At 40.6% G+C, this 26642-nt stretch overlaps 5 protein-coding genes across 5 annotated transcripts; 3 read left to right on the top strand and 2 right to left on the bottom strand.

The window, feature by feature from the left end:
- Window positions 1–278: 278 nt before the first annotated feature.
- On the top strand, window positions 279–1494 carry PADG_05044 (uncharacterized protein; the record flags this gene model as incomplete). The annotated part of the gene is made up of 5 exons (XM_010761946.1): window positions 279–326; window positions 416–711; window positions 898–986; window positions 1048–1256; window positions 1405–1494. The coding sequence occupies 5 exons, from the start codon at window positions 279–281 to the stop codon at window positions 1492–1494; spliced, it is 732 nt and encodes a 243-aa protein (XP_010760248.1).
- Window positions 1495–3179: 1685 nt separating this feature from the next.
- Window positions 3180–4535, top strand: PADG_05043 (uncharacterized protein; the record flags this gene model as incomplete). The annotated part of the gene is made up of 1 exon (XM_010762181.1): window positions 3180–4535. One exon carries the CDS (start codon window positions 3180–3182, stop codon window positions 4533–4535), a length of 1356 nt encoding a protein of 451 aa, XP_010760483.1.
- Window positions 4536–6103: 1568 nt separating this feature from the next.
- Window positions 6104–11205, bottom strand: PADG_05042 (uncharacterized protein; the record flags this gene model as incomplete). The annotated part of the gene is made up of 5 exons (XM_010762180.1): window positions 6104–9324; window positions 9399–10234; window positions 10296–10601; window positions 10660–10783; window positions 10842–11205. The coding sequence occupies 5 exons, from the start codon at window positions 11203–11205 to the stop codon at window positions 6104–6106; spliced, it is 4851 nt and encodes a 1616-aa protein (XP_010760482.1).
- A 1729-nt stretch (window positions 11206–12934) lies between these two features.
- PADG_05041 (uncharacterized protein) lies at window positions 12935–13289 on the top strand (the record flags this gene model as incomplete). Its single annotated transcript, XM_010761945.1, has 2 exons — window positions 12935–12995; window positions 13069–13289. 2 exons carry the CDS (start codon window positions 12935–12937, stop codon window positions 13287–13289), a joined length of 282 nt encoding a protein of 93 aa, XP_010760247.1.
- Window positions 13290–22251: 8962 nt separating this feature from the next.
- PADG_05039 (uncharacterized protein) lies at window positions 22252–23530 on the bottom strand (the record flags this gene model as incomplete). Its single annotated transcript, XM_010761944.1, has 3 exons — window positions 22252–23197; window positions 23307–23444; window positions 23505–23530. The coding sequence occupies 3 exons, from the start codon at window positions 23528–23530 to the stop codon at window positions 22252–22254; spliced, it is 1110 nt and encodes a 369-aa protein (XP_010760246.1).
- Between the last annotated feature and the right edge of the window lie 3112 nt (window positions 23531–26642).

Raw genomic sequence — 26642 nt, 5'->3', positions numbered from 1 at the left:
CAGCCACGTGACACAGACCCTCATTGATAGTTTCCTTGACGATTTCAACGCCACTAGGAAAAGCTAAACAACTAGGTCGGGATGAATGACGACAGTGTTTCTCGCCCGAGCGAACTGAAAAGCGCAAAATAGCCACCTACAAATGTAAAGCATGGGAACTGTTTTTTTTCCTTTAGAGTTTCCTGTAGGGTGTCTTTTTGCCATTTCATTATCATAAGTATTGCCTTTGCTATTTCGCGCGCCGAAAAATAGCATCTAGCGACTTCATTGCACTTGTTATGGCAACGAAATCAATCGCAGTCATCGCTGGCGTGGGCGCTGGTACTGTAAGCTGGATCATTCTCCATAACTCCTTATACTTGTAGCTCTTCATTATTTACTAGTCTAAATCGAACCACACCATGTGACTCGGTAGGGAGCTTCAATCGCGCGCAAATTTGCCCAACAGTATTCTGTGGCGCTTCTGGCCCGGAATCCAACTAGTTACCAGACTCTCATCCAAGAGATATGCAGTATCGGCGGGAATGCTATTGGTATAAATACAGATGTCACAAGTGATGCGAGCGTTAAAAATGCCTTCACAGAAATAGCACGAGCGTTCCCCGGAGCGCCACTTGCTGCCGCGATATATAACGTTGGTGGAGGGTTCGTGCGGAGTGCATTTCTTGACCTTTCAGAAGAGGAATTCATGGCTGGTTTCGAGAGCAATGCGTATGCGCCCTCTCCGCCTATATGTTTTACTTCAACTTTGTGTTTTGCTCCCCTGTACCCATGTTAACCAGCCAGTCTTTGGGGAGGCTTTATATAAAAAAAATTTAAAAAAAACCTCCCGCGTATGCATATCCTGATCAAGAAACTAATATCATGGCACCCTACCGGTGATTGAATGATTGAAAGCAAAGGAGCGTTCAATTTCTGTCAATCAGCCCTCCCTTTACTTCTAAAGTCGCTGGATCTAGAGTATCCTCCCACACTCATTTTTACTGGTAAATTAAACCATATCCCCCCGCCAAATTGACATGGAAAAGGTGGCTGATATGTGGCCAGGTGCCACTGCGAGTGTCAAAGGATCTGCCTTTTGTTCCTCTTTTGCGACAGGGAAATCTGCACTCCGTGCTTTGTCCCAGTCTTTAGCAAGGGAATTTGGCCCCCAGGGAATTCACGTTAGCCATGCCATTATCGACGGCATTATTGATATTGAACGCACGAAAGGTTTCCAGTTTGATTCTCCAGACGCAAAATTGAGCCCTCATTCGGTCAGTTTGGATTCATCTCATAAAACTAAATGCAGTGCCGTAAAATAGCTACCGAAGAGAAAGCAACAGAAGTGCAGAAGAAGAAGAGCAAGTCGGGTCTTAACCTCTAGTAAAATTACTTTAACTGATCTTCCCCTTTTGCCCATAGATCGCGGATACGTATTGGTTCCTGCATACCCAGCCGAGAACAACCTTTACCCATGAATTAGATTTACGGCCGTATGCCGAGAAATGGTAATCCGATTGTCCATTTTCTTAGTTAATTCATTTCAATATCTACACTTTGGACTGTATACACTGCGAAGTAGGTGGGAAATTATCTATAAGCTGAATGCTAGATGAATTCCTCATTGTCTAATTTAATTTATTGCTTCTATTCTAGCAGCATCTTTGTACAAACAAAATGTCATTTCTTTGAACAATTTGCACACTTCCCAGCTTTTAAAACTTAAGCTTTGAACCTCCAGAGTATTGAGAATTGAAGAGTTAACATATTTTCTAAGTAAGTATAACATCTAAGCAAGTGTAACATCAATTCAAAATATCTTTTAATTTGACTATTCTTCCACTTCAACATATAATTATATCATCAATTTATTATAAAAATACTTTAAATTCTCTAGAAAAAGAGAAAAGACTTGAGCTCATGATAAAAACTTTTAAAATTTAAGAAATTACTTCAATTTATAAAGCTACTTACTTATTTAATATCTCTTATTCTACTTTAATCTAATAACTGAATGACTGATAATCATAAATAAATTTATATATAAATTCATACAAATTATCTTCTGCTGAAGAAAATAAGCTAATTGAAAAAGTACTAAATTAAACTAAATAAAAATTCTTCTCACAGTTAGTATTGATTAAGAAACAGCTAATTATCTTCTTACTATATAGAATTCAATCATCTTTATTATCTTTTCTCTTTATATAAATCAGAACTAAGTGTAAAATCTAATGATGCATTGTTCAAAGCTTCAAAGCTGCTATTTCAGATGCTATAATTATGAACAAATCAAGTATAAAAATCAGTAAAATATATATAAATGATTTAAAATCTTAAGAGATATAATTACTAAGTATAAAATTCTATTAGAAAATATATACAACTTTGATAAGGCAGAATTTACTATGAGAGTTTGTGTTACTACTAAGATTATTACTAGTAGTGAGCGCTACAGAAGAGCAAAAAATTTGATCAAATTATCAAAATCTATGAATCTGAAATAATCAGTATCACTATTATAAGAAAGTAATATTAGAATATATTCAATATGAATGAGATAGAGAAGCTAAAATGCCAGAGATCTAGACAACAAATTCAACAAGAAGTAGAAGGTTTAACTAGTGAAGAAGTTCAAAGTCTTCTAGCTTCATCTGCATCATCTGTATCATCTGCAGCATCTGTTGAACAATTAGTTATTCAATCTTATAAGTTCTTACTATCTGTATCTGCTTCATGCTGATGAGCTCTGCAACACTGCAGCAATTGTAATATTCTCAGACATACAAGATTAAGATTTTCTCAACTGCATGTAATTTAATTTAATTAAATTGAGTGTTGTAGTGTTGAGATAATTTGAATTAAAATCTAATGAATTAAGCTCTAGTGGTTTTGATGTTGCATTTACTTGGGTGTTGCACTCACTTGGGAAATACATTAGTTAGTTACATCATGATGACTAATGAAAATCTGAATTTCAATCCCTTAAAAAAATTGACAAACCACAGCAAGAACAGCAGAATCAGCACCACAATTAATTTCACAACAGATGCTCCATACATAGAAGCAGTGACTTTGCTTTTGTGAGTTTTATCCGAACCCTAGCCCTCTGAGTGTCCATTTACCTCGAAAGTTACTCACCTATTTCTCCCTCTTCGGGTCGCAGCATTTAACTACCACCACTATCGTAGCCCAATATGGTGCTGAACGAAACATCATCCCAAACCGATGGCTTCAATGGCTCAGGAATTGACTCTGGGGATAGCTACTCTATTTCGCAAAACTCTGTTTCCTCTCTCCGACAATTCTCCTCTCGAATTGAGATTCCTCCTTACGGACCGGGGAAACAATTGTTATATCTACGGCCACAACCCGCATATGAGGAATATATGGCTTCTCAGATCAAGCAGCATATTGAGATTGGGATGGCTTTTGTGAACAGACCTCTTACGCAACAGGAAACTGACTCTTTTGTTGACCAAGCTGTATCATTATCCATAAAGCCTCGTGTTGGGGCGTACCTTGGCACTTTCGTGGGGTTCCTTATAGTAGCAAAGCCTTTCTTCAAGAACGGTCGTCTCATCCCTGTATCACAAATGATAGGTTTGGTGAATATGTCATTAATAATGCGAACGTTGCTTTGGCCGTGCTGTATTGTTGCTGGAAGTACATCCGGAAAGGTTGGCGCGGCGTCTCTAGCAGTGTTAGACCTGAAAACGGATCCCAGGTTAGCCCAATACCGGAAAGACCGCGCAATTCAGGATCCACAGAAGGTTCAAAAGAATCTGGAGAAGTTTAGATGGAAGGATCGCCGTGTTCAGCCAATTTCACTTCCACATTCCTCACAAACAGTGCAAGGTCAGGATGATGATAGTTTGACGGAAAATTTCGAATCAACTGGTTATACAGACTCCCAATCTTCGTCCACCCAATATGCATCTTCGAATGAAAGCAATAGAATCTACTCTCAAGGAGATTCGCAGATCTCGGAACAGCCAAATTCTCGGCAATGGGACTCTCTACAACAGCAGCAGCAACCAAGTCGTTCGGGCATATATCGAGAAGGCAGTCAGACGGAGAGCGGGATGCAGTCTACTAATAGAAACGATACCGAAGATGTTTTTGACCTGAACTCGAGTTCAACGCCAACAACAACCAGTTCAACCACTAGCTCGCAACCCTCTGGCAGCGCATGGGATCGACTTCGCACTTCATCAAACACCTCTACGGCCGCATCCAATAACAGAAAAGGTTCCACGTTCAATTCGCCACCGACAAACGACCAGGACATATCCTCAGATATACCCTCTGAGCCTTCCGGGAGCGCATGGGACCGAATACGTTCGTCATCCATGTTTCCCTCCTCAAGCCCGTTCCAGACGCAATCAGAGCAATGGCCTCAAAATCGGAAAGATAACTATGCTGAGTCTACACAACAGCAAAAGGACAAGGCTCAGCACGAGTTTGATCTTTTGCTTGAGAAGGAGAGACAAACTGCTGGGGACGGTGATGGTTATAATAAACAAAGCGGTATTTGGGGCGGAGGATCATAGCGAATGCATATCTATTCTAAGTTTAAGTTTTCTTTCTGAGATTGTTGATTTCTCCTCTCCACTATTTCCCTTGATTATTTCTTGGCTATGTATTTTTTATTTTTTATTATATTTTTTTATTTATTTATTGAGCATTGGAATTGAATAATATATGATGCAATCACAGATGGAATGTACCACGTTGGAACTGCTTTGTGAAGTTATATCAAGACACATAGTTAAACATATGTGCTACACATTATGTGTATAATACCTTCATAGTATTTGAATGTATATTAGGAACATAGAATAAACCTGAATAAATTATGAAGTCCTACGAATTCCTATTCTGCGGGTAAAAGTTAAATGTGGTTTTAAACATACAGATCATGACACTCCTCATTAAAATGACATACACTAGTCATATCTCACACATATCTATATAGTCTTGAGGGTAGTGATTTATCATATTTCTCTGACACTTATCCTTAACTACCCAAAACCTAATCCTATCCTACCTCTAACCCTGGTGTTGAGGGCGGAGGTTGAGGGTTGATCATGGTTTGAAAACATTCAACTTCTACAAAACTACATTCAACTGTAGCCCCTTTCAATGCCTCCGTGTTTTGAAATGAAATGGATAGTGTTAATTCTCAGTGAATTGCTTAACTGATTAATCCAGCGAATTATTTTTCTCTCAGACGTAAGACCATACGCGACTACATAGCGGGACAAGCAAGTGAGAGGTGATTATTTGCACATTGGATTTGGATTTGGATTTTTTTTGTTAAATTCTGAGGCACGGATAGCTTTATAACTGTTATGGAGGAGGAATGTGACCTGCAGGAAGGGAGAGATTATTCTTAAACAGATGTCAGGAGAATTGGAGATTGGCTACTGGTGAGAGAAACAGAAGAAAAAACCGTTAAAGGATTTCCAATCAAAACACGCCACAGATAAATACTTCGATCCCCTGAGAATAAGACTGAAGAAAAAGCTGGAAGGGGTGCGAGAAATATGGGAATGCAACTGATATTAAACGGGAAGAATGGGGAGATATCAATAATCATCATAAACGGAATATAAAATAAAGAAAAATGCTAACTGGGGGAAGAAAAAGACGAGAAAGAGGGGTTAATATCAGGTAAATCAAGTAATGCTTGGGGAAGATTTGATGATTGTGAACTGATGATGAACATTTGTAGAATAACAAACCTGCTGAACTTTGGGTATATTAAGGTTTTGGGGGAGACCTTGTGAGATTACAGAACACAGGCAGTTAAGGCTTTGATGGCTGTCAAACCTCACTGCCGCAAAAATATGCTCAGCACAAAATGAGGAAAAGAAATAAACATGAATAGAATAAAATAAAATAAAAAATAAGATATGAGAAACAAATTTTGCCGTTGACGGCCTCTCCAATCTTTGAACATGACAAATTTCCGTCTACTCGCTAATTCCCAAATATCAGAAAGGTAAAAAGTACATATTTGTGTTTTCCCTCTCTCGTTTTCCAGTGGTCTAGTCAATTCGTGATTTTGTATTTATCATCAGACCGAGCCGGGCGGGAATAGGGGTGGGGTACTAAGCTATATCTGGTTTTCTATAACGTTTTGTATTGACAAACTTTCATATGGAGATGGAACGTCGGGTTCCCGAGGTGGGGACTGGGTGTTGCGTCCCCTACTTGTGCTACGCATTCTGTCGGTAAAATTTCGAATCTTGCTCGTCAAGTTTTCATTCACGCTGCGACCACGGCGATGAGAGGCCTCGCCGTTACCTTTTGACGGCGACACGGCCAAGGACTCCGCTGGTAGATGACGGACCTGGTCGTTCATCTTGCCGGGATCATCAATAGCGATATTGATGGTACCGACACCGGAAACAAGTGAGCTGCGTGCATCGTACATTGGTGGCATGTGGACATGCGTGTTAATCATTGGAGGGGGCGGGGGTGGTGGGGGAGGCGATTGCAAATGCCGAAGCTCCGGGAGAAGAGGTGGCGCTACATTATTAATGGTACCGTTAGATGGATTGTAAACAATATCCTGCGATGTCTGTCGACGATGGGAGAAGTTCTGAGCTGGTTTGCTGCTAGGTATTTGATGTTGATAATGAGGGTGTGCCACAATTCCATGTGGTTTTCCAACGATTTCCAGATGTTCAGGAGGAGCAGAGGCAGAGCGTAAAATGTTAAATCCAGTTGGCCGATACACAGTGTCACTTAATGTCACTATATTACCAGGAACCTCAGGTAAAGCAGGTACGCTGACATTTGCATACCCGGTGCTGTACTTCGGATGCCTCATTGCCCTTGGAGTTGCGGGTAGACCAATTGGAACACTCGAAGGCCCGCGTCCCGAATGGTTGGAATCGGAGGGGCTTGAATTTGCTGGAGATTGGTTCTTTCCACCAATTCTGTGGCTGAGAGACCCACTGAGTGGAGGACTGTCAACCGTATTCTGCCGGACGGAGAAATTGTTCTTGACGTCGCCTGGTAGTGGAATCGAGGGAGCGGAAGGCCGCCGTGCTAGAGACAGACGGCGAGCTTCCAATTCAGCAGCTGCTATTTCCTTCCTCGAACGTTCTGCCACGGATAGTATTGGTGTCGGCTGTCGACGGCTTTCAAAGCCTGCGGTAGAGGGCATTTCGTTATCAATAGAGTACGCGTGTCTATGCTGGGTTTTACTGCCATCCCCGCTATCATATAGATCTCTGGGTGCACTGTTTGCGTAATCTAGACTCTGTCTGCTTTGAGACCGCTCACGCTCTCTCCTTCGGTCTGGAGATAGGTCGCGACGGGAGCTTGTACCGCGTTCCGGACGACGAGTCTGGCGTCGTTGCCTTGATCGCATACGGTGATTCCTATCTCCATTAACCAGTCGAAGACCATCCTCAACATCAGGGCCACGACCGTAGTCCCCGGCAGATGGTGACATAGGGAGGGGTGAAGATGGGGACTTGGGGCCAGATCCCTCTGTCCTTTGCGAACTCCTGCCTCGTGGTGTAATAGGATTGTACAGGGGGTCTGGGCTCTGGAGGCGTGTTGTAACTCGACTAGACTTGTCACCTACCCAAGAACCAGAGCGATTGCGAGGTCGATCACCATGTCTAGATGCTGATCGAGTTCGGGACTTGGTATGTCTTCTATTCCTATGGAAGGTTCCATGACCCAAGCTCCGTTTTGATTGGGTGTCAGTCGTGTCAGTGGCTGTGGAATATAGCGCCAAGTCCTCAGGGGACATTGGGACAGGCGATGATGGTGATCGCTTTGCGGGTTGTATGTACCGCTGGTCACTTCTTCCCCGAGATTCCTTTGAGTGCGCTCGGGAACCGTGCTTGCCGCGTCCTTTAATATCATATTCAGTGTCCGTATTTCGCCTTTCACGTCCACTTCTATGATGTTGCGAACGGTAGGTAGCTTCGTCTAGGCTGCTAACGTAAGGATCGATACTTCTGATACTGGCATTCGCACTTCTTGTTGACCTTGCGCTAGCGGTTGACAAGGCAGAGCTATAATAATTATCCGGTGTTGGGCCGCGGTGCTGATTCTGTGATAGTGATCGACGCAAACCATCACAGGAGCTTGATGAGTCGGGCCCATTAGGTGGGAAAACATCTAGGGGTGGCCAAACATGGAGACCTTCGGCCTTGCGCCCGCCCTTGCGCTCACGCGACTTAGTTCTGTTTTGATTCTGCACATTCAGTGACTCAAAGATCGTGTTTGGAGGTGAAAACGGTCGCCCACCGTCGGAATCGTCATCACCGAGGAGAACAGCCGTGGTCGGAGTCTTCCTTGGGGTTTCTGATATAGGGGTATATCTAGCAGATGACAATAAAACTGGTTCTGGGGTATCAACCAGCCGCTGTACAATGGTCAGGTCTACGTTGTTAGCATCCCTCTCCTTATCAGAACCTGAGTCAACAGGTGTTGGTAAGCCCTTCGGAACAGTGAACGCGGGAGGATTCACATCAATAGGAGTCTCTCCAATAGATGGCAGCCGGTGCTTAGCAAAGTTGGTTGGTGTTCCCGTTCGGCCAATACGCCCAAGGGGTAATCTATGCGTACCAAATCCCCCGGGTGAAGTAGGATCTGCAACCGCGGAATCTGAAATGGGGGTAACTCCAGGAGCATTTGTTGGTGTGCGATCCGCAGATGTAAGGCCTGGGAACTTAAATTGGCCGTTCGGGTGAGGACTGAACGAAGTGATGAGCTTCAGGGCAGGGCTTTTTAGATTCCCGCGAGAGGGAGGACGCGGTGCATTAGCAGTAATAGAAACCTCTGCGTTCGTTGGTGTTGGACCGCGGGACCTGGATAACTGGTCGGATAAAATGGTTGTCATCTGAGCAGTCGGAGAGGCCCAAGCTTCAGATGTTTCCGCATCGGTGCAAGCAAAGCACCGAATAGCCAGATGCTGCTGAGAGTTCTGAACCACATGCTCACCCCACTTTCGAACCAGGTATGATTGCCTCTGCCATTCAGTGGGCATTAACAAACATGTCAAAAGAATTGCCTCCATAAACATATTTCTGGACACGTAAACCTCGATGGCGTCGTTACTATCTCCCATTCCCAGAAGAACTGCTGCAGAGGCATGGATGTCACCCTTTGCCAAAAGTTTCTGAACCAGTGCTTGCCCGAGGTGTTTGCTATGACCCTGGTTTCCAAGTTGGGTTAACGCAAGTAACATCCAGTCACTATACTGGCTGGAACCTGGTCCCATCATCGATATTATCAGGGTTGGATCGATTTCTCCAAGCCAGCGAGCGAGAAGAATAGCATGCTGACTTCCAGGGCTATGACGACGTACTACAAAATTGAAATCAGCAAGAGATCAACGAAGCTAAATAGATATCAACAATAACACAAAGAAAAACACCCACGCTCATCCCGAATTAATCCATCAATATCTCCCTCCCATCCGAAGACCACGTTCAGCATCTGTTTCCTCAACTCGTTGGGTGATAAATTGCCATCGTTTTGAGGGCGAGGAGGCTGGAACGGCACATTGTTCACACGACTCCGGATATAGGGGAAAAGTTCTGTGATCGGTTTCTCAAGTGAATTACCACTGTTACTGCCATTGGAATTTGGAAGATATTCGTGACGTAGTCGCGAGGAACCGTGAGTGTATGATCTCCTTGACGACGTAGAGAGTGAAGAAGCATAATTCAAGGATGTTACCGATCGCGATTCTGGGATCGAGGGGGAAGGGGAGCTCATTGAGAAGGTGGTTCCGCTGTTGTAGGATCTTGAATGTACTGATACTGGACCCCGGACACCACGGTTGTAAGAATGTGCTGAGCCGGTCGAAGCGGTTTGACTTCCATTAGACAAAGGACTTGTTAGCCCAGCTCGCTGGCGGGCAAGTTCTAAGGCATTCGGGTCAATATGTCTCTCTGATGAACCGGGCGGTGGACTTCCCAGTCTCTCGGCAATGGTGGTCTGGTATTCTGCCAAATTTTTGGTTGTAAGTCCTGATTCAACTTTCTCAACTTTCACCTCACCTGGTTGATCGGCTAAGGATGTAAGAGGAATATGCTGAACATTAGCCACCATAGTAGGATTTTCAAGATCATACTGTTGGACAGTATGGTTTGGGCCCAGAGTGAACAGGGTTGCTGTTGCTCCATAACTCGCCAAGGCTCTCACCCCTGACACGGTTGGCACTGGCTCATAAGTTACATGTTTTGTTTTCACATCCCACGCCCAGGTTTCCCTGAAATGTGTAAGCAGATTGACCAGTGAGGATGTTAAAAGAGAGGCATAAACAGTCATACCCTTCAGCATACTGAACAATTCGCCCATTCTTGGACCAGGCAATCCATTTTGGTCCTGGAGAGCCAAATTCGGATCTTTTGAGGGATCTGATAACCCGAGGTGTTTCATTGGCGGGATGCTTCGACACACTCCATACGAGTAAATCTCCATTAACAGTCTGACTCGCAAGCATATCTGATTTTTGCTTGGTAGATGAGGCATGCCATGCAAGTGAAACAATCGAGGAGGGGGCCCGGGATGTAGTGAGCGTATGCAATATTGTAAATGGTTGGATGGTAGCGATTAATATTGAGCCATTGTTATATCTGAAATGTCGTCGTTATCAGTAAATCTATCTAGATCGCACACCTTCTGAGAACATACCCAATAGCGTAAATTCGGCAATCGTTTCCCGGTGCCAAAGCGGTAATGGGGTCAAAAATTGTGCGAGCAGACACATGTTCAGAAGTTGCCGGCTCAAAGAGGATGATTTCTCCCTTTGCATTTCCTAATTGACGGTCAGCAATAAATTTCCGACTCAATCAATACTTGAAAAGGTTTCATACCAAACGACACATTTCCATTCTTCATCCAGGTAGCTACCCGAATATGTTCGAAAGACGCAAACCGGGATACCTCTTGTCCAGTAAATATATCCCAAACGATTGCTGTCTGACTGGCATCGTAGCTGACTACCAACCTTCCTGCACCTCTTTCGCTAACATTATCCACTGATATAAACTGTATTCTTTCCTGATGGCGGTCGAACCGTCGCTCGATCGCCAGGGTATCATGGTGGAGACATAGGATAGAAGACCGTTGAGCGTAAAGAAACAGCGAAGCAGTAGAAGCACATGGTTCAAAATCGTCGTATGTATTTATCTGGTTCACTGCGAGAGCGCCAGAGGCGGATCTTGATCCTGTAGACATCGCCCCTCTGATTAACGAGCTGGTCCTATGACATCAAACTAGCATGAGAACGCCAGTGAAGACGGTGCTATACGACTGTCAGCGCCCTCGTCGCACGGTAAATGATTTTATCTCAGCTGGTGCATAAGTGGGAAAAGAACTGGGAAGAAAAGGGAACTGGGATAGTCAAGCAACCATATGTATTTGATATGTTACAGAATCAGGGGTAGCCACCGTATACAAGGAGGAAAATGTCACAAACCCAAAAAAATGATGGCAGCCCTATCGTTCGTCGAACTATTTTTTGAAAATTTAACTCTACAGGGCGCCCAGCGAAATAACCGCCGTGCAAACAGCGTAGTATGCGAGACTAAATTCAGTAGACGAGTGACAGGCGGCTGAGTGAGATGAGAATTTATCCAGACAAGTAAAATGAAACAACCAAAGCCACAGTTTTTGAAACCTGGAGGAAAATTCACACAGGAAATCTGCTGAATGTGTGCGAGGTCTAGAGGAGTGGAGGAGCTGTAGAGGGAGAAGCCAAAGTTGGAGATGTCTACGAAGTACACTCGCATGGGTGAGGGATCATTGACAGGGCACGTAATTATGAGCAGTCCGAACCCGCACAATTTACTCAGCAAGGAGAAACGTGAGGGATAAAAGGCCGCTAAGAATATGCAGTCAGTTCAGGTATCAATCAACACCATGTATCTAGAATTGCTATTTGTCCACCTAAATTAAAATCAGACAGTGGAGGACCGTTCTGGGAGACTGGCAGCGAATGACGGTGATGAAGGATGGCGGGGGGGAACAAAGTAGTTGGCGGCTCGTGTAGCTCTGCCACATCCAACAAGAGGCGCCAGCACGGAGAGTCAAGGATGAGCATTGAGGGGGCGGATCACATCACACTTTTTGCCTTTGGCCAGTGGAACTATCTCGACATGGAAAAAGAAAATACAGAAAGAAGAACAGGGATAGGTCGATTGGAGTTGACGAGCCCATAAAATGCCGGGCGCTCTGTTTGTTTGCTTTTTCTGTTCCATCCTGTTAAATTTATTTTTGGCTCCAAATGATTCAGGGTTGGGAGCATAAAATGGATCAGATCACCTTGCTCACGAAGATATATATCCACTAAATATCTTGATCGATGTGGTGAAAGTACGAAAAGACGGTCAACGAGCGTATACTTCTATCCTGTCACGGCGGGACTGGGAGTCACAAGCCCTCGCCCCATATCTTAGAAGGGCTGGGCTCCATCTAACGGGCATCAAAACAACTGCCCATTGAGAAACGCCAGACAGGATTGGACAGAAAACACAGCACCGTTCATTGATGTAAGACGAAAACAGACCATCGGAAATTCGAATATTGGATGATGGATTTGAAGGTGCAAGTGAGTGACATGCTGTAGGTGCAGCCACCCGATTGGCAGGCAGAGTGTGCTCTCAAGCCAGAATGATCGTAATTTTGCTGGAGGATTCACCCAGTCCTCTATGGAGCAGACCACAAGGTTGCGACGGTGCATAATAGGATAAACAGCGGTGGTGCAGTTCTGATTATACTATTGTATTGGTTATCGCAGCCAATGTGAGCGGGATCCCAAGAGCCAGCCTCCTCTCCCAACGGAGCAGAATGATTGAGACGGTCGTTGGTACTGCATTTCAAAGCCCCCGCACCTCTTTTTTAATTAGTCCTTCATGTTTGAGATGTGAAGAAGTCTTAATAAGAGCAGTAGTTCTTTATGTTCATTATGGGCCAGCGAGGTCAGGGGCTTTGGCCGGGCGAGTTAGGGCTTGGGGCTAGGGCTTTGGGTGCGGCTACTAGGGCTTTCGTGTCACGCGATTGGACACTTGACATTGCTCACCCCCCGCTCTTGGTCTGCAGGCCTCATCACCCCAAACTGGCACACTGCCGAATCACTGCTGTCACCTCCTCTGATCCCCGAGGATGAAGGACCAAGTCGTCGCACTGTGATATCTTGGAAGGGACCGCTTGGCCGCTGGATGGTCGACCCTGATGGGTGGGCCGCTCACGAAACACGCCGGGCTCGTAAGGTCTGTATCTATTCCATGTGTCTACTCCCACGTTGCCTCTTTGCTGGTTAACTTTTATCCTTCAACTGATTCTGCTGCTCTCGCTGGGTGAAGGATCACCTATGTGTGATACTGGGTGTTAGCATTGTCGCTGGTTCGCAGAAAGAGAAGTTCCAATCTTATCATTTAAATCTACGTCCCTTCCACTCCAATTCCGCCCAGCTTGGCAACCGTGGTTATATATACCTTAATGTTTATCCGTCCCTCCTGATTTACAGCAACAGCCCAACACCCAAGCCCCCTTTTTTTCGCAGTTAGATATCTTGACGGCTCACCTTTGTAGCATGTTAGTTGATAATGGCTGATGAACCCGCCTTGATGCCTGTTGGCTGATCAAGCTTCAGAAGCGCGAAAATTACCCGCAAGTTAAAGCGGATATACATATAATTTTCAAGAAAATGGTCCTAAAGTAGACAAAATATTAATTAATTAATCAATTAATTTAGTAGATTTAATATACTTTATTATTTTTTAATTTTTTCCTTTATAATATACTTGTTAATCTATATACTTTCTATATTTTAAAAACTTTTTTTTATAGATTTTAAAGTCTTTAACAAGTCATGTCTCATAGCTAGCCATATGATAAAAAAAGCTAAAAATTAAAACTTTACGAAACATCCCAAGCACTTTATTCAAAGCTCATTCAGTTTAATCAATTAAGTTTTAAATTAGATGATTAAGAGATGTCAGATAATCATACACAGTACTATCATTATAATGGTCAGAAGATTGAAAAAAAGACAGCAAATGTCAAACAAAAGATAAAGCAAAAAAAAACTTATACATAATATCAATCAGAAAGCGGGTTTGATTGTTCAAGAAGAGAGAGATTATGTACATAAATTTAATGAAGAGAAAAGAGGAGAAAGTGAGCAATGATCTTCAATTTATGAAAACATATAGCATCCTAATCAATATATGTATTGTATATAAGGTTCTTGAACATACTGCTCATATATATGCTCTTAGTATAGAGAATAGTTCATAATGTATTAGCTTCTTTTCTGTTTAACTAGTTATTGTGAAATTTGATTGTAAACTTAATAAATGGTGGACTGAGAGTGATTGAATTATGTTACATTTACTACTAACTAATTGTGCCTCCGCGCACCCACATCTGATATGGGTGCACCATAGTGTAATGATAAAAACAGCATAATGATAAAAATATCAACTTCTTCATTAATCAATCTTCAAATATTAATATATCACCACTACCATGATCAATAAGATAAATGATCTTTTAAAATATATTTAGAGTGTCATTGAAGTCTATAATGACAATTGAAAATAGAAAATTCTATCTTTGACATGTAAATTCAATATTTCTTATCAATGTCTTCAAGCAAAAATCAATGAAAGAATAACATGCAATGCAAAGACTGCACTGAACAAGAAGCTTAGCAAGAGTCAGAAGAATGTATTAAAATAGTGAATAGCTCATATGAATAGAAATAATTGCTCATTGATTGCAGAGCAGATTCAAGATAATGTAAATCTCATTCTCAAATATTATTATACTAATTCTTCAATCTCCTTATTCATGGTCAGCAAGATGTGAACCTATCAATATATATAAAGCTTGAATGAGTATAAAAGAGTTAAGCAAAAGGCAATGAATCTGAAAAGAATTGCTGTTGAGAATATTAGCTACATTAAGATATGATTTGGTTATTTGAAAATCTTACTTCAAAAGTACATATTTCAAATCTGCAATATCTCCAACTTCAATGAGATTAGCTTTCAAGAGAATTAAGAACATGGAAAATAGATAATTACTGCTTTTAAAAACTTTAATTCAGTTATAACTTCATCATATTCTTGAGAATTAATTACTGTGATTGAGTGTATTTTAGCAGATGATGAGATATTAAATTTCTTCATCATCATGAAATTCAAAACTTAATTTGAAGATTGATATACACAAAGCAATCTATCAGATGAATATACAATCATGACATTAGATACTCACTATATCAATGATGAGATTAGCTTTGCATGAATTTAGTACTTTAATGAGATCTCTAAAAAACATCAGCAAGACAGTTATCAATTGCTACTTTTTGACAATTATAAATTTCATCTCACTAAAGAATTTTTACAATACTGTGATCTTCACAAGATTATTCTATATAAATTTTCTTCACATTCAACTTATATATTGTAATCTCTAGATAATGTATCTTTTCAGCAGTATAAGCACTATCATTCAAAGACAGTTAATCAAGCTGTATGATATGAATATAAGCAGTATGAAAAACATCAATATCTACAGAATCTAGTTGATGTCTGCAAAAAGACTTTTCAATGTTCTATTATTCAAACTGACTTTGTAAATTGTGATATTATCTCATTCAACTCACAATTTATACTGCTTAAGCTAGATTAAAAGATCTCTGACTACTCTGAGTTGCAAATATATGAAGAAGACTTCTTTTTGCTACAATTAAACTGTTTAGATATTGCTTCATCACAGCTATTCTCACTCAAGACAATTAAGAAGCTACAACATCATATTTGAGTGATAAAGAAGACAATGCAAGATATAAAGAATATATTTGATTTCAAATCATCTCATCTGAGTAATTAATTGAACAAGATTTTCCAAGGTAGTCTTGTTCAGACAAATCTCAATACTATAAGAGAGAATGAGATTGAGAATTACTATCTTGTAATCAAACACTGCAGCACTAAAAATACACATCAGCAGATACAAGTGAGAGATATACTCACTGTCAGAAATGTAAATAGAAAGATTGTGCAATGTAAAGAGAAGAAAGCAGAAAAAGAACATTATAAGAGAGTCAAATATGTTAAGAGAGCTTTGAAGAAAAATACCACAGATTTAACTCAACAAGAGGTTAATGATATATATGAACATCTCATGAATAATACAGCTACTACAGATGATATAGATAAATTAATTATCATAGATTAGCAGTGTGGTGATGAGATATTAATTTTTGAAGTTCTAATTATCCATATTTTTATCATTACACTGTTTTTATCATTACGCTGTGGCGCACCCACATCAGGTGTGGGTGCGCGGGGCACGATTATTAACTAACTGGTTAGTTATCGTCCAAATTTCCTTGAGCGTCGTCTCAAAGACATGCCAGCATGCGATCTATGAACCTACAGAGATGCTAAAAGAGTTACATCTCGCAGCTCCCAAGTTCAACCCAAGTTTAGAATCAATGGTGGTTATCCTTCCAGCATTTCCAGCTCTACTTCCATGGCCGCCAGATGAGAAAATGATAACCTCGAGAATGCCAAATTTAAGGAGATCATTTAAAAGAGCTACATTCACAAAAGTTAGAGCGCATACGGCTAATCACGCAGAAGCCAATTGCAAGCTTTGCTTGCTGAATCCTGAAGTAAAACTCCATTTTATTACCACATCATTGTCCCAGCCGCCTCATTCCCATTCCAGAACGGGTTACCACTCCCTCTCGCTGTTCAGGAAAACCCCTGCACTGCGGCTGTTGTTCTGAAACAATTCTTAAACTTAAGTAATTGAGCCACGATGGCCCAGATTCCTCTACGGGGAAGGTTGGGGGACGAAGGTAGTCAGGAACATTCCAACTCAATTCCCACCGATTAACACGGATGCTAGCTTTTGCTTACGAAGGTTGCAGAGTCTACTCACACACCCTGCCATGAAAATCATTTCCCTTCGCTCCAGAGTCACTCGGGTGAACTGCATGATTTGAAGTAGCACCATCGCGGCCGTGCCTTAGTTAATTCTCTGAGTCTGCATTTTTTGGGTCAAGGACTGATATCATTTTGCAGGCCACCTTGCTGCACAATGTGAAAAATAAAATTCTCCTTCATGCAAACATCCAGGTTTGTATCTTCTCTGTTGACAAATCATTGAAAATTACTTGAAGTTTCTCGACATCCTTTCTTTGACTTATTAACTAACTGTGCCACATGCACTTACTATCTCCCATTAGTGAGTGCCCCCCACTATAAAGAAAATATCACTGTAATTGAAATATTCTAGAATCACCAATCTTTAAAAATTAATTAATGGTCAACACTATGCCTATCTATAATATAAAGATTATCTATATACTCATTAGAGTATATAGAATCTCCAGTAAATTGAGATTCATTAATAACATCACATTGTGATTAATTGACATTAGATTTAAGAACTTTAATTTCAACTAACTATAGAGTTCTATTTTTTTTCTTTTATCAATTTTTTATCCTTATAATGCTTGATCTTGTGATTGATATTTTTGATAGTAAGAACATTCTCTATCTGCATTTGTCTATAATTGTTTTTGATAATTCAGTATATATTTATTATATAATGAGTAAATATCACATTCTCTCAATATATATTCAATTCTATCTATATCAAACTCTTTTTGAAGATCTTATTCAATCATTAAGTTAGAGATTAACTATTAAAACTTTTTTTTATTTCTTATATAAATTTTATTTATTATCTTAATTTGACAATATAATTTTATAACTATATATGAGAATATCAATTAAGAAGATATAACGAAGAATTAAATTTCAAAAAGTGAGATAAAATTAAAATATTCTTTATTATCATCATAAACAAACAGCTTCAGATTATTATTTATATTATACTATCTCAAAATATTAAAAAATCACTTTTTATTTAATTAAATAGATTTTTCAGTTGATAAATTCAATTTTAATAAGAATAAATTTAAAGATTTGTTAATGAATACTCTATAAATTAGCAAGAAATTATCTCTTATCAGCCTCATTAACTACTTTTATATGATAATATTTTTATTATTAAAAAGATACATCATTAAGAGATTGCAGTAGATAACTTATATAAAATGAGAATTCAAATACAATAATATTATGAAAGTTACAATATTGAAAAAACTTTTTAATAAAATAAAATTTATAATTATTAAATAGTAATAATTAATAGTTGTTAATTTAATATTTTTAGTGACAATATTAAAAAATTTTATTTATTTAAGTTCAATTTCATCATTAGTGAAGTCAGTATTAAATATAATGATAATATAATTATTAAATAGATTAAAGTATATATATTAATCTTTTAAACAAATCTTTAATTTTATTATAATCAATAACTTTAATATTATATTATCTATATTGATATATTTCATCACTATTATTAATTTATATGAATAAAATAACTATATAATGAAATTGATATCTTAATAGATAGATATTACTTATTATCTATATTTTCCTTCTTCTGGAAATCTAATCTTATCAAAATTATAAATATCATTAATGTGAAACTTTTATTAATTGAAGATGAATTCTTTTTTTTTTATAGTAATCAAATCAGTTGATAATAAAGCTTATATTATCATTTGACATCTATTTTAAAATTTATAGATTTCTATTTGATTTTTTTATAATCTGATAGATATTTTATAAATTAATATACTCTCATCTTGCTTATAATAGAAAAAAAAAGTTTTGGAATTAATATAATAATAACTCAGCATTTAATTTATAGAAACTTTAATATATTCAACTATAGAAAGATAAAAGATTTTATTTAATTGATAAATTCACTTCTTAATCACTCCTTCCTAACTATTATTTAATATTTAATTGATTAAAACTTTTATATTTCTTAATCTTCTTTTCTTAATATATCTATATAAAGTTTTATATAAAATTTTAAATTTAATTTATAATATTTAATATTATTTGAATTTAATTTTCTAAATATTTAATATTATTAGATATGATAGTAGTAGTTATTAATTTTTAAAAAGTGGTGATAAATATATAAGAAAAAGATTTTAATTATAATAATATTTTTTTTATGATATAGTATACTTACTAATAGGAGGTAGTGAGTATGTGTGGTATAGTTATGTTGTAACTGCATAATCTTGATTTAAGAATGGCTTAGACTTATATAATAGGCAAAAAGAGAAAGTGAAAACATTCTGACATGATCTGATCACAAACTGATAGCTTACTCTTATGGTCACTTAGTGTGACATCTGTCAGTATTGTGTTAAGCTTCATTCATCATATGTATCTATTTTAGTCATCAATTGATAAATAACACTATGAGTTCTGCTGCCTTTACATATCTTCATTCATCAGCCACTTTCTGAGTAAGCATTGGCAACAGTTCATCAATTATGATATAGATTTTCCTTCTTCTGAGAGATGAGTAAAAAAATCTATCTTCCTTCTAAGACTTCTGAAGTTAATGATCTACTTAAATGTATCATTTATAATTAGTTAATGAGCTATTGCGGAGTCTTATGAAAGATCTTTAAGAAGTTTTCAGATGTCTGTAGGAGATTGATCTCTCAACGTCTTATAACTGATGAAGGATCAGAAAAGTAAAAGTAACTATACCCTCACTATGCCATTTGTGAGAACTGTGAGGAATTTGATATTTTAGAAAACATCAATACCAGCTGCTATTACCATCTAGGAATTACATATCAGGTTTCATTCCCTCAAACAGGTAGAGGCTCTCCTAGATCATATTATATGGCAAAGGATTTGAATATCTATGTTCTTTTCAAGGTTCGTCGAGTTTACTGTTATTTGAGAGTAGCAGTCTTGTAATTTGATCCCTACTGGCAGAAAAATACTCATTTGGTTTTATTTACATCGAGCCGTATACTCTCTGTCCAAAGGCAGCCGGCATCAGGAGACCAGCGCCCACATGGGAACTCTGTGTAGTTCGGTCACTCCTTGTCTCTTGACAACCTTTCTTTCTTCTTCAAATATCGCATTGCACGATCAATACCGATGTCAATAAATGTAAACATGTGAAAGATTTCTTGCAAAAGAGACAAGAAACCTCATTTCAATGCCAGAACTACTGATATGCTGTGCAACAGTATACACATACGCAGCCCCTAGGTCGCACCAGTGGATCTAAACATCAGAGATTCGGGGATAAAAGGAATAGGAAGAGAACACAACATCTCCTATGCCTGTCTGAGAGCCCGTAATCTCTGATGTATGCCCATGTAAATGCATGCCCATCCTTTTGTTCCCATTTAATATATAAATAAATTCCTTGAATATCTTGATCAGTCAACATACTGACACCCTTGTCCAGCGACAGAGATTTTTTAACTCCACGTTTTCCGTCGATGTATAAACGTTGGATATATATATTCCTCCTTTAGCCCAAGTACATCGCCAAAAGGGGCCCACCGTATCGACACCAACTATCGTTGTACATACATCCTTAACTGGACATCTGTTTTTGGCGAAATTTTGTCCCTTGGAACCCCGAATTCGAGTACCCCCTGAATTTGTTGCAGAATTGATGTATTAAGACGATGTTTGAGTAACATATTTCTTTTTCCCGTTTTTCGTCCCCTGCTTGTTGGTTGCAAAAGGCGTAACTACTTGGTAAGAAACTCGGTTGGTTTTCGAATAGCTTAAACTTGTCACCTCCTGAGCTGATATGGTTGGAACAGAATCTCCGCTTTCGATTGCTGCAATTTCGATGCACATGCACAACAAAAGTGTATCATCGGCCAAATATAACATCGTTCTCGTCGAAATGGAGACTACGTTTATGCTCTGGAGAACCATTCCCATACATAATCTTCCTTCCCAACATATAGGGAAACATCAACATCGCAAAAAAAAAGGGAGATCATATTGACTTGTGGTGGGGTGCATATTTAGCCATGAAGCAAGTATTGGCAGTCAACAATGGTTGTTGTTGCTCCCTAAAAGATCCTTGGAGAGGTTGAAATCAAGTTGGTGGTGATATTACCTCCATCAACCTCAAAGTGACATTCGCATCCACATCCGCATCAACACATTCAAACCCCTGAGCTCATTACCTTCTTTCTCTATCTTTCTTCATCTTCATTTCCATTAGTAACTAATATCTTCAGTCATGAGAATTACCAGAAAACATGCCCCGCCCCTTAAGGAAATGGCAGCACATAACTGCCCCAGCAATCATCCTCTCTGTGCAACAAATCCCCCCTATATTCTACATTATAAAAAGGGATCGTAAACGCACCACGCAGTGCCGATTTGCAACTTCTGGACATCCCCTCAGACATTTCATTTCCCTTCCTTAAGATCACATTTAACGGCAGACTTGGAGCTTACAAGAGCTCTCCCCAGGTATGTCGGGTCAGATACACGAAATTTGAATGAAAATTAAATGAAACTACTCCATGCTTGGACACCTCTGATTTGATCCCCCAGGATATCCTGCAGCCTTCAAACGAGAGATTTAATTGCCCAAATTGTCTCCTGAATATCATGTCCCTAGATCCTGTGAAGCAATTGTATTGATTATTTCTTTTTTCATCTGGCCTTTCAAGCCTTGGTCGACCTTCCCCAGGTCAGTAAGACCTGGATGATTTATTCTCCCGGACAACTTTGCAACGTCCAGCGATGGTGTTGGAGTTCCGGTGGTCCGAGTCCTGCCCTCGCTTTGTTTATTGGATAAAGTCCTTTGGCCGCTCACAGCCCTCCCGTCAAAGTGGTCATTCTCTCAACTCAGTGGACTGGTTAAGCTCACGAACGATCAGATAAAAGGAGGCAACTCCGTGGAACAGACGCAGCAAGGAATGTTGTCCTTGCTTAGGAAAAGAAGCTTGGCCTTAAGTTTTATAGAACAGGGTGATATGAGATGAGTTATTCAATTCCAATCTTTCAATATTCAATCTTCCCTGCCCATCAAGTTGTGAGAACCGTAACATTTCCCAACAATAGGTTCCAACTGTTTCCTCCCCAACTTCCATCAGGATGAGATACTGGCATAAATACAGAAGATATATTGAGCATACTGGCTCCAATTGAAAGTTCTGTTCAGAGACTAATGGTTTTTATCAGAGCTACATATTTAACATTAGAGGTTTAACATTGAGAGCTTGGAGATTCCTGGATTCAACAGGACCAAAGAGGATCAAGGATAGGAATCTGTTGATTAGAGAAAATTTCAGTCATTATCGACATAAGATCACTACCTTAGCTACAACTTACTACCCTTCCCTTTCTTCCTACTTAAAAACTCTCCCATCATTCTTCCTGGTTCTGTCTCCGACCTATCAACTCCGGAAACACTTTTTCCATCTGCCTCAAAGGCACGCCCAAAATGGTCAACCCCAGCCTCAATGGCATCATTTAGCCCCAACTGCTCCCATCTTCGAATCAATTCCTTTTGATTCCTCATCGATTCCAGGCCATTCTTTGCCAAACTTTCTACCCACTTTGCGACCGCCGCGTCCAGCTCTTCTGGCTCCACAACCTTTTCCACCAACCCCCACTCCAGCGCCTCTCTTGCACCGATATTGTCTCCCAGCAGTAGCAACAGTCTTGTTCGGCCCCAACCAATCAATCCCGGAAGCAACGCAGCTTCCACAACACTCGGTACTCCCATTCGAACTTCAGGCATGCCCAATAACGCATGACTACTGGCGACGCGGATGTCACATGCGGCTGCAATCTCCAAACCAGCACCCAGCGCGAGCCCATTAATGCGCCCAATGACCGGCACAGGGCAGTCGCGGATGCTTTTGCATGCGTCATGGACTCTGTTGATAAACTCCCTAGCTTCTGCGGGGTTCGTGATGCTTGCCATCTCGGCAATATCGGCGCCTCCGACGAAGGATTTAGAGCCTTCGCCTGTGAGGATTATGGCGAGAAGATTCGGGTGGGTGGCTGTCAGGGTTTGTAAAGCGGCTGGTAGAGCTGTGAGGAGGTGACTGTTCATCGCGTTCAGCTTGGCGGCGCGGGAGACTGTGACTGTTGCAACTTGGGCGTTGGAGGAGTGTGTTGTTATAGACGTTGTGATAGCGCCATTTCCAAGGCTGTTGCTGTTACTATTGCCGTTGCTGGCATTGAGCAGGTTCTTATTCTTGTGGCTCGTCATAATTGTGAAGGATTTTGACATGTGGGATTGCGATGCAGGTATATGTCTAGAGGACGAAGAATTTTCAATATTCGTAATTTCACTTTCACTTCACCTGCTAAGACATAAAACAGGCCTACTGAATTTATCAAAAAAGTTTCAAATGATAAACGTACCTCGAAATGCCCGGCACCTGGAGGTTCAGTGACCACAGATTCCGCCGGCTATAGGGAAGAATTCTACTGTCGTTCTTTGCCGAGGAATAGCCGCGTACCGCCTGGCTCCCTAGCCAGAATGGTCGTTCTGTAGCAGCCCTATTTCGCAAATGAATACCAGCATCAAGGGGAAAGATATGATTAAAACTTAAAACTTACTGTGGAAGGAATCTGGTAAGTTTCATGACTGATAACAGATGAGATGTTGAGCTCAAAGACTGAAAGTACTTGATTTCTTCCGTAGTAAACAAACCTGGAGAAACGGACACGCTCGGCTCTTTATGTTCTGGGATAACTTAGTTATTTAGAATGAGCCCCATAGCGGAGAAATGCCGAGTTGGAGCATCCCAATCCCGTTGTAGCTCCAAGCACCTCTCTGCATCAACTTCTGGAAATAATTCCTTGACAGCTCTTTCTTTTTCGCCCTTGCTTTTCCAACAACGGCATCCCCGCCACTTCTTGGATTTGCCCAGTTACGCAAATCAGGTGTGTTCATTCCACTAGTTGAATATGCATACCCTTTTGAGGGTTGGACTGGCCGTGTGGAATTTCATGAGCTGATCGTGCCGCGCGAACGCATGAATGATGAATATTGCTTACAGAAGCTCATGTAACCTGTGCTCTCTGCATTCTCCTGCGCCCGTTCTGCAGGGAGAGGAAACCTAGATTTTATATTCCAGGCAATTAGCAGAGAGAATGGCTGGGAAATGCCCGTGAGGCAATAGCAGAGGATGTCTCACGAAAACATCTTGCGGAGCCTGATGTACTCAGAATCACCTCTGTATACTTTCGGTACACAAGCGAGGGCAACCGTTGTAGAACCTCAGGTTTCTTTTGCATAATATATGTTGTTGGCTATATAATCTCACAGTGCCGTGGAGACAAGCTCTAATTCTTGACGCTCAAGCTTGGACTTTGCTTTCCATCCCGAACTACATTGGCTAGCAAGTACTCAGCAAAACATTGTCGTCATTGTTGATATAATGAATGCCTGTGTCACCATAAGACTTAATAGTGCTGGCCGATCGTTGCTGATAATTTTCTCAATCGCTGGCAATCAGTTGTAAAACACAAGATCCAACATACGAATATGACAGTTACAGATTTTTAGTCCCAATTCCAACAAACTGGGCAACGGGAGAATACGGCGATGACAGATCAGATCCCCTCAAGAAAATGTACAATAAACATTAACATTAACGGCAAGGAATCCTCAGCCCTTTGACGCGCCCGAGTCCAGAGAATCCGTCTCCGATTGTTTAAGGAGGTAGTATCCATCGACTCCTGAAGTATTGATCGACTATCCAAATCAGGAGAAAAGCTCTTCTCAGACTCAAGGTCTTTAACGTTCAGTAGATCCATAGAATATAAATAAAGTACCTAAACCTTATGCTGCAATCTAGATGGATCTCGCCTTCAATATCTTATGAGGGGATCAACGGAGAACAGGGATAGCCTTTACATAATAATGTAACTCTCCGTCTAAGCGTAATTGAATCCTCGTCTTCAATGAGCTATATAGTTGAAGACGTCCCGAAGAAGACAGAGAAGTAGGATGGTCAAAGCCTCAACATGCGTACATTGCTAGCAAGGAAGGGTATTGCGAGAAGGGCGGAATAACACTCTCACTGTTCACTACTCACTATGCCTAGAACCAAACAACCATGACCTTGTAAAGCTTCAGTGGATGAGCTATGAGCACGGCCAGCCTGAGACGACCAACAATCACTCTAGTCAACTATGAGCCACGAAGAAAGACACCTTCTCATGATCATTCGCCGCGTCACTCCAACGTTTGAGATTAACGCCACCCGCAAAGCAACCCAACCTGGGCGAGAATGTGGCTGCTGTATCATCTGGAGTCTCTAGGGTTCAGATTGCTCGGTTCTGTTGTCTTCCAGCCGCCCACCCACTAAACAAGCCAATTATCCCCTGCTTTACAGGTGAGGTCTGAACCCAACCTCCAAAAAGGCAGTTCGATAGTCAAAGGAAACAGCCAGTCGGTGTCCTTTGTCACATCTTCCCTAGGTTTTGTTGCCTCGCAAGTCATCCGCCTCTCCCCGCACATAGACTTTACGGCCCATTCATGGGCCATCACATCGAATTGATCGAAACCAGCCAGCAAGCAAAAGGAAGGTTTGAACATCTGGTTCAGGTACCCGACGGACTGGATCGGGTGTGTGGTCTGGCGATATTAGAGGTTCGACGTTTCGGATAAACCTAAGTGCACCAACCTGGCATGCTAAGAATGCCGTGTACTTGCTGCATCGATGGCTATCATGTAGGATCCCCTACGGTAGAGGTATCCCCGCTCCGCGCTTGTGTAGTTACGTCATGGTCGACGGTATCATGCATTGTATACATTAAATAAATAGTTATATATATACATGTGCATATATGTATATACAGAAGACACACTATATGTATATGTGGAGGTTGGCTGGAACAAGAGCTTGATAAGCTCCCTTATAAGTTATTGAGAGGCGAACGGAGTCGCTGCAGGGCATTCGTTCCAGGTCTGGAGTCTGCCTACGTCACCGCGGAGTCGTTGAGCTGGGATCTTGGATGGTACACTATCAGTTATTAACCAAGAAACGCAAGAAGGTAAACAGTCATCAAATTAAACCTTCGGGCTCTAATCGAGAGCGGTCTCTTTTGCAAAGAGGAGGCCTATAACTTGGTGATGTCGCTTGCGGACACCTGGTTGCCGGGACTCAATAGAACTTGTATCGTGGGGCGCAGCTAAAGACAAGGAAATGACAATGTGACCCTATGACAATTACCTCCTAGCTAGCTGGTATGTAATTAATATTTCTCCTCATTTCATCTTGCTTCATAAGCTGAGTGGGTTTTTATTCCAGAGTGTCAGTAACGAGCGTACATAACTATCCAAAGGAGAGCGTTCACAGGCATCAACCAGGAAGTTAGGTTGGGGACAAGATTTATGATTGAAAGAAAACTGGCTCGACACTCATCGTTATTTTGCAGGTTCATTTTTAATTTTGCTGTAATTGAATCGTCTAAGTGCATGGTCGCATGAAACTCTAGATCACGTCGAGTCGAAGTATGTGACGTTGGCGCAACAACACAACATCAGTCGGATGAGACTGTTCCAACGTTGCTTAGGAGTTTCCAGGTTGATGTAAGAATAGTCGATTTCATCGACTTGTGAGAGGCAGTTATGTTGCTTCAAAAAAGCGTGGTATTTTGGTTAAGAAAAAGTTCACCGCTAACTTACACTCCTCGGTCTGTTGGGTTGCTCGAGTTAACTTGCTAACCCCGCCCGTGAGAGCATAA

The sequence above is a fragment of the Paracoccidioides brasiliensis genome (assembly GCF_000150735.1).
Source record: "Paracoccidioides brasiliensis Pb18 unplaced genomic scaffold supercont2.5, whole genome shotgun sequence".
Lineage (NCBI taxonomy): Eukaryota > Fungi > Ascomycota > Eurotiomycetes > Onygenales > Ajellomycetaceae > Paracoccidioides > Paracoccidioides brasiliensis.
The sequence above is the reverse complement of the archived record's forward strand: the minus strand, read 5'-3'. Positions and strand labels throughout refer to the sequence as shown.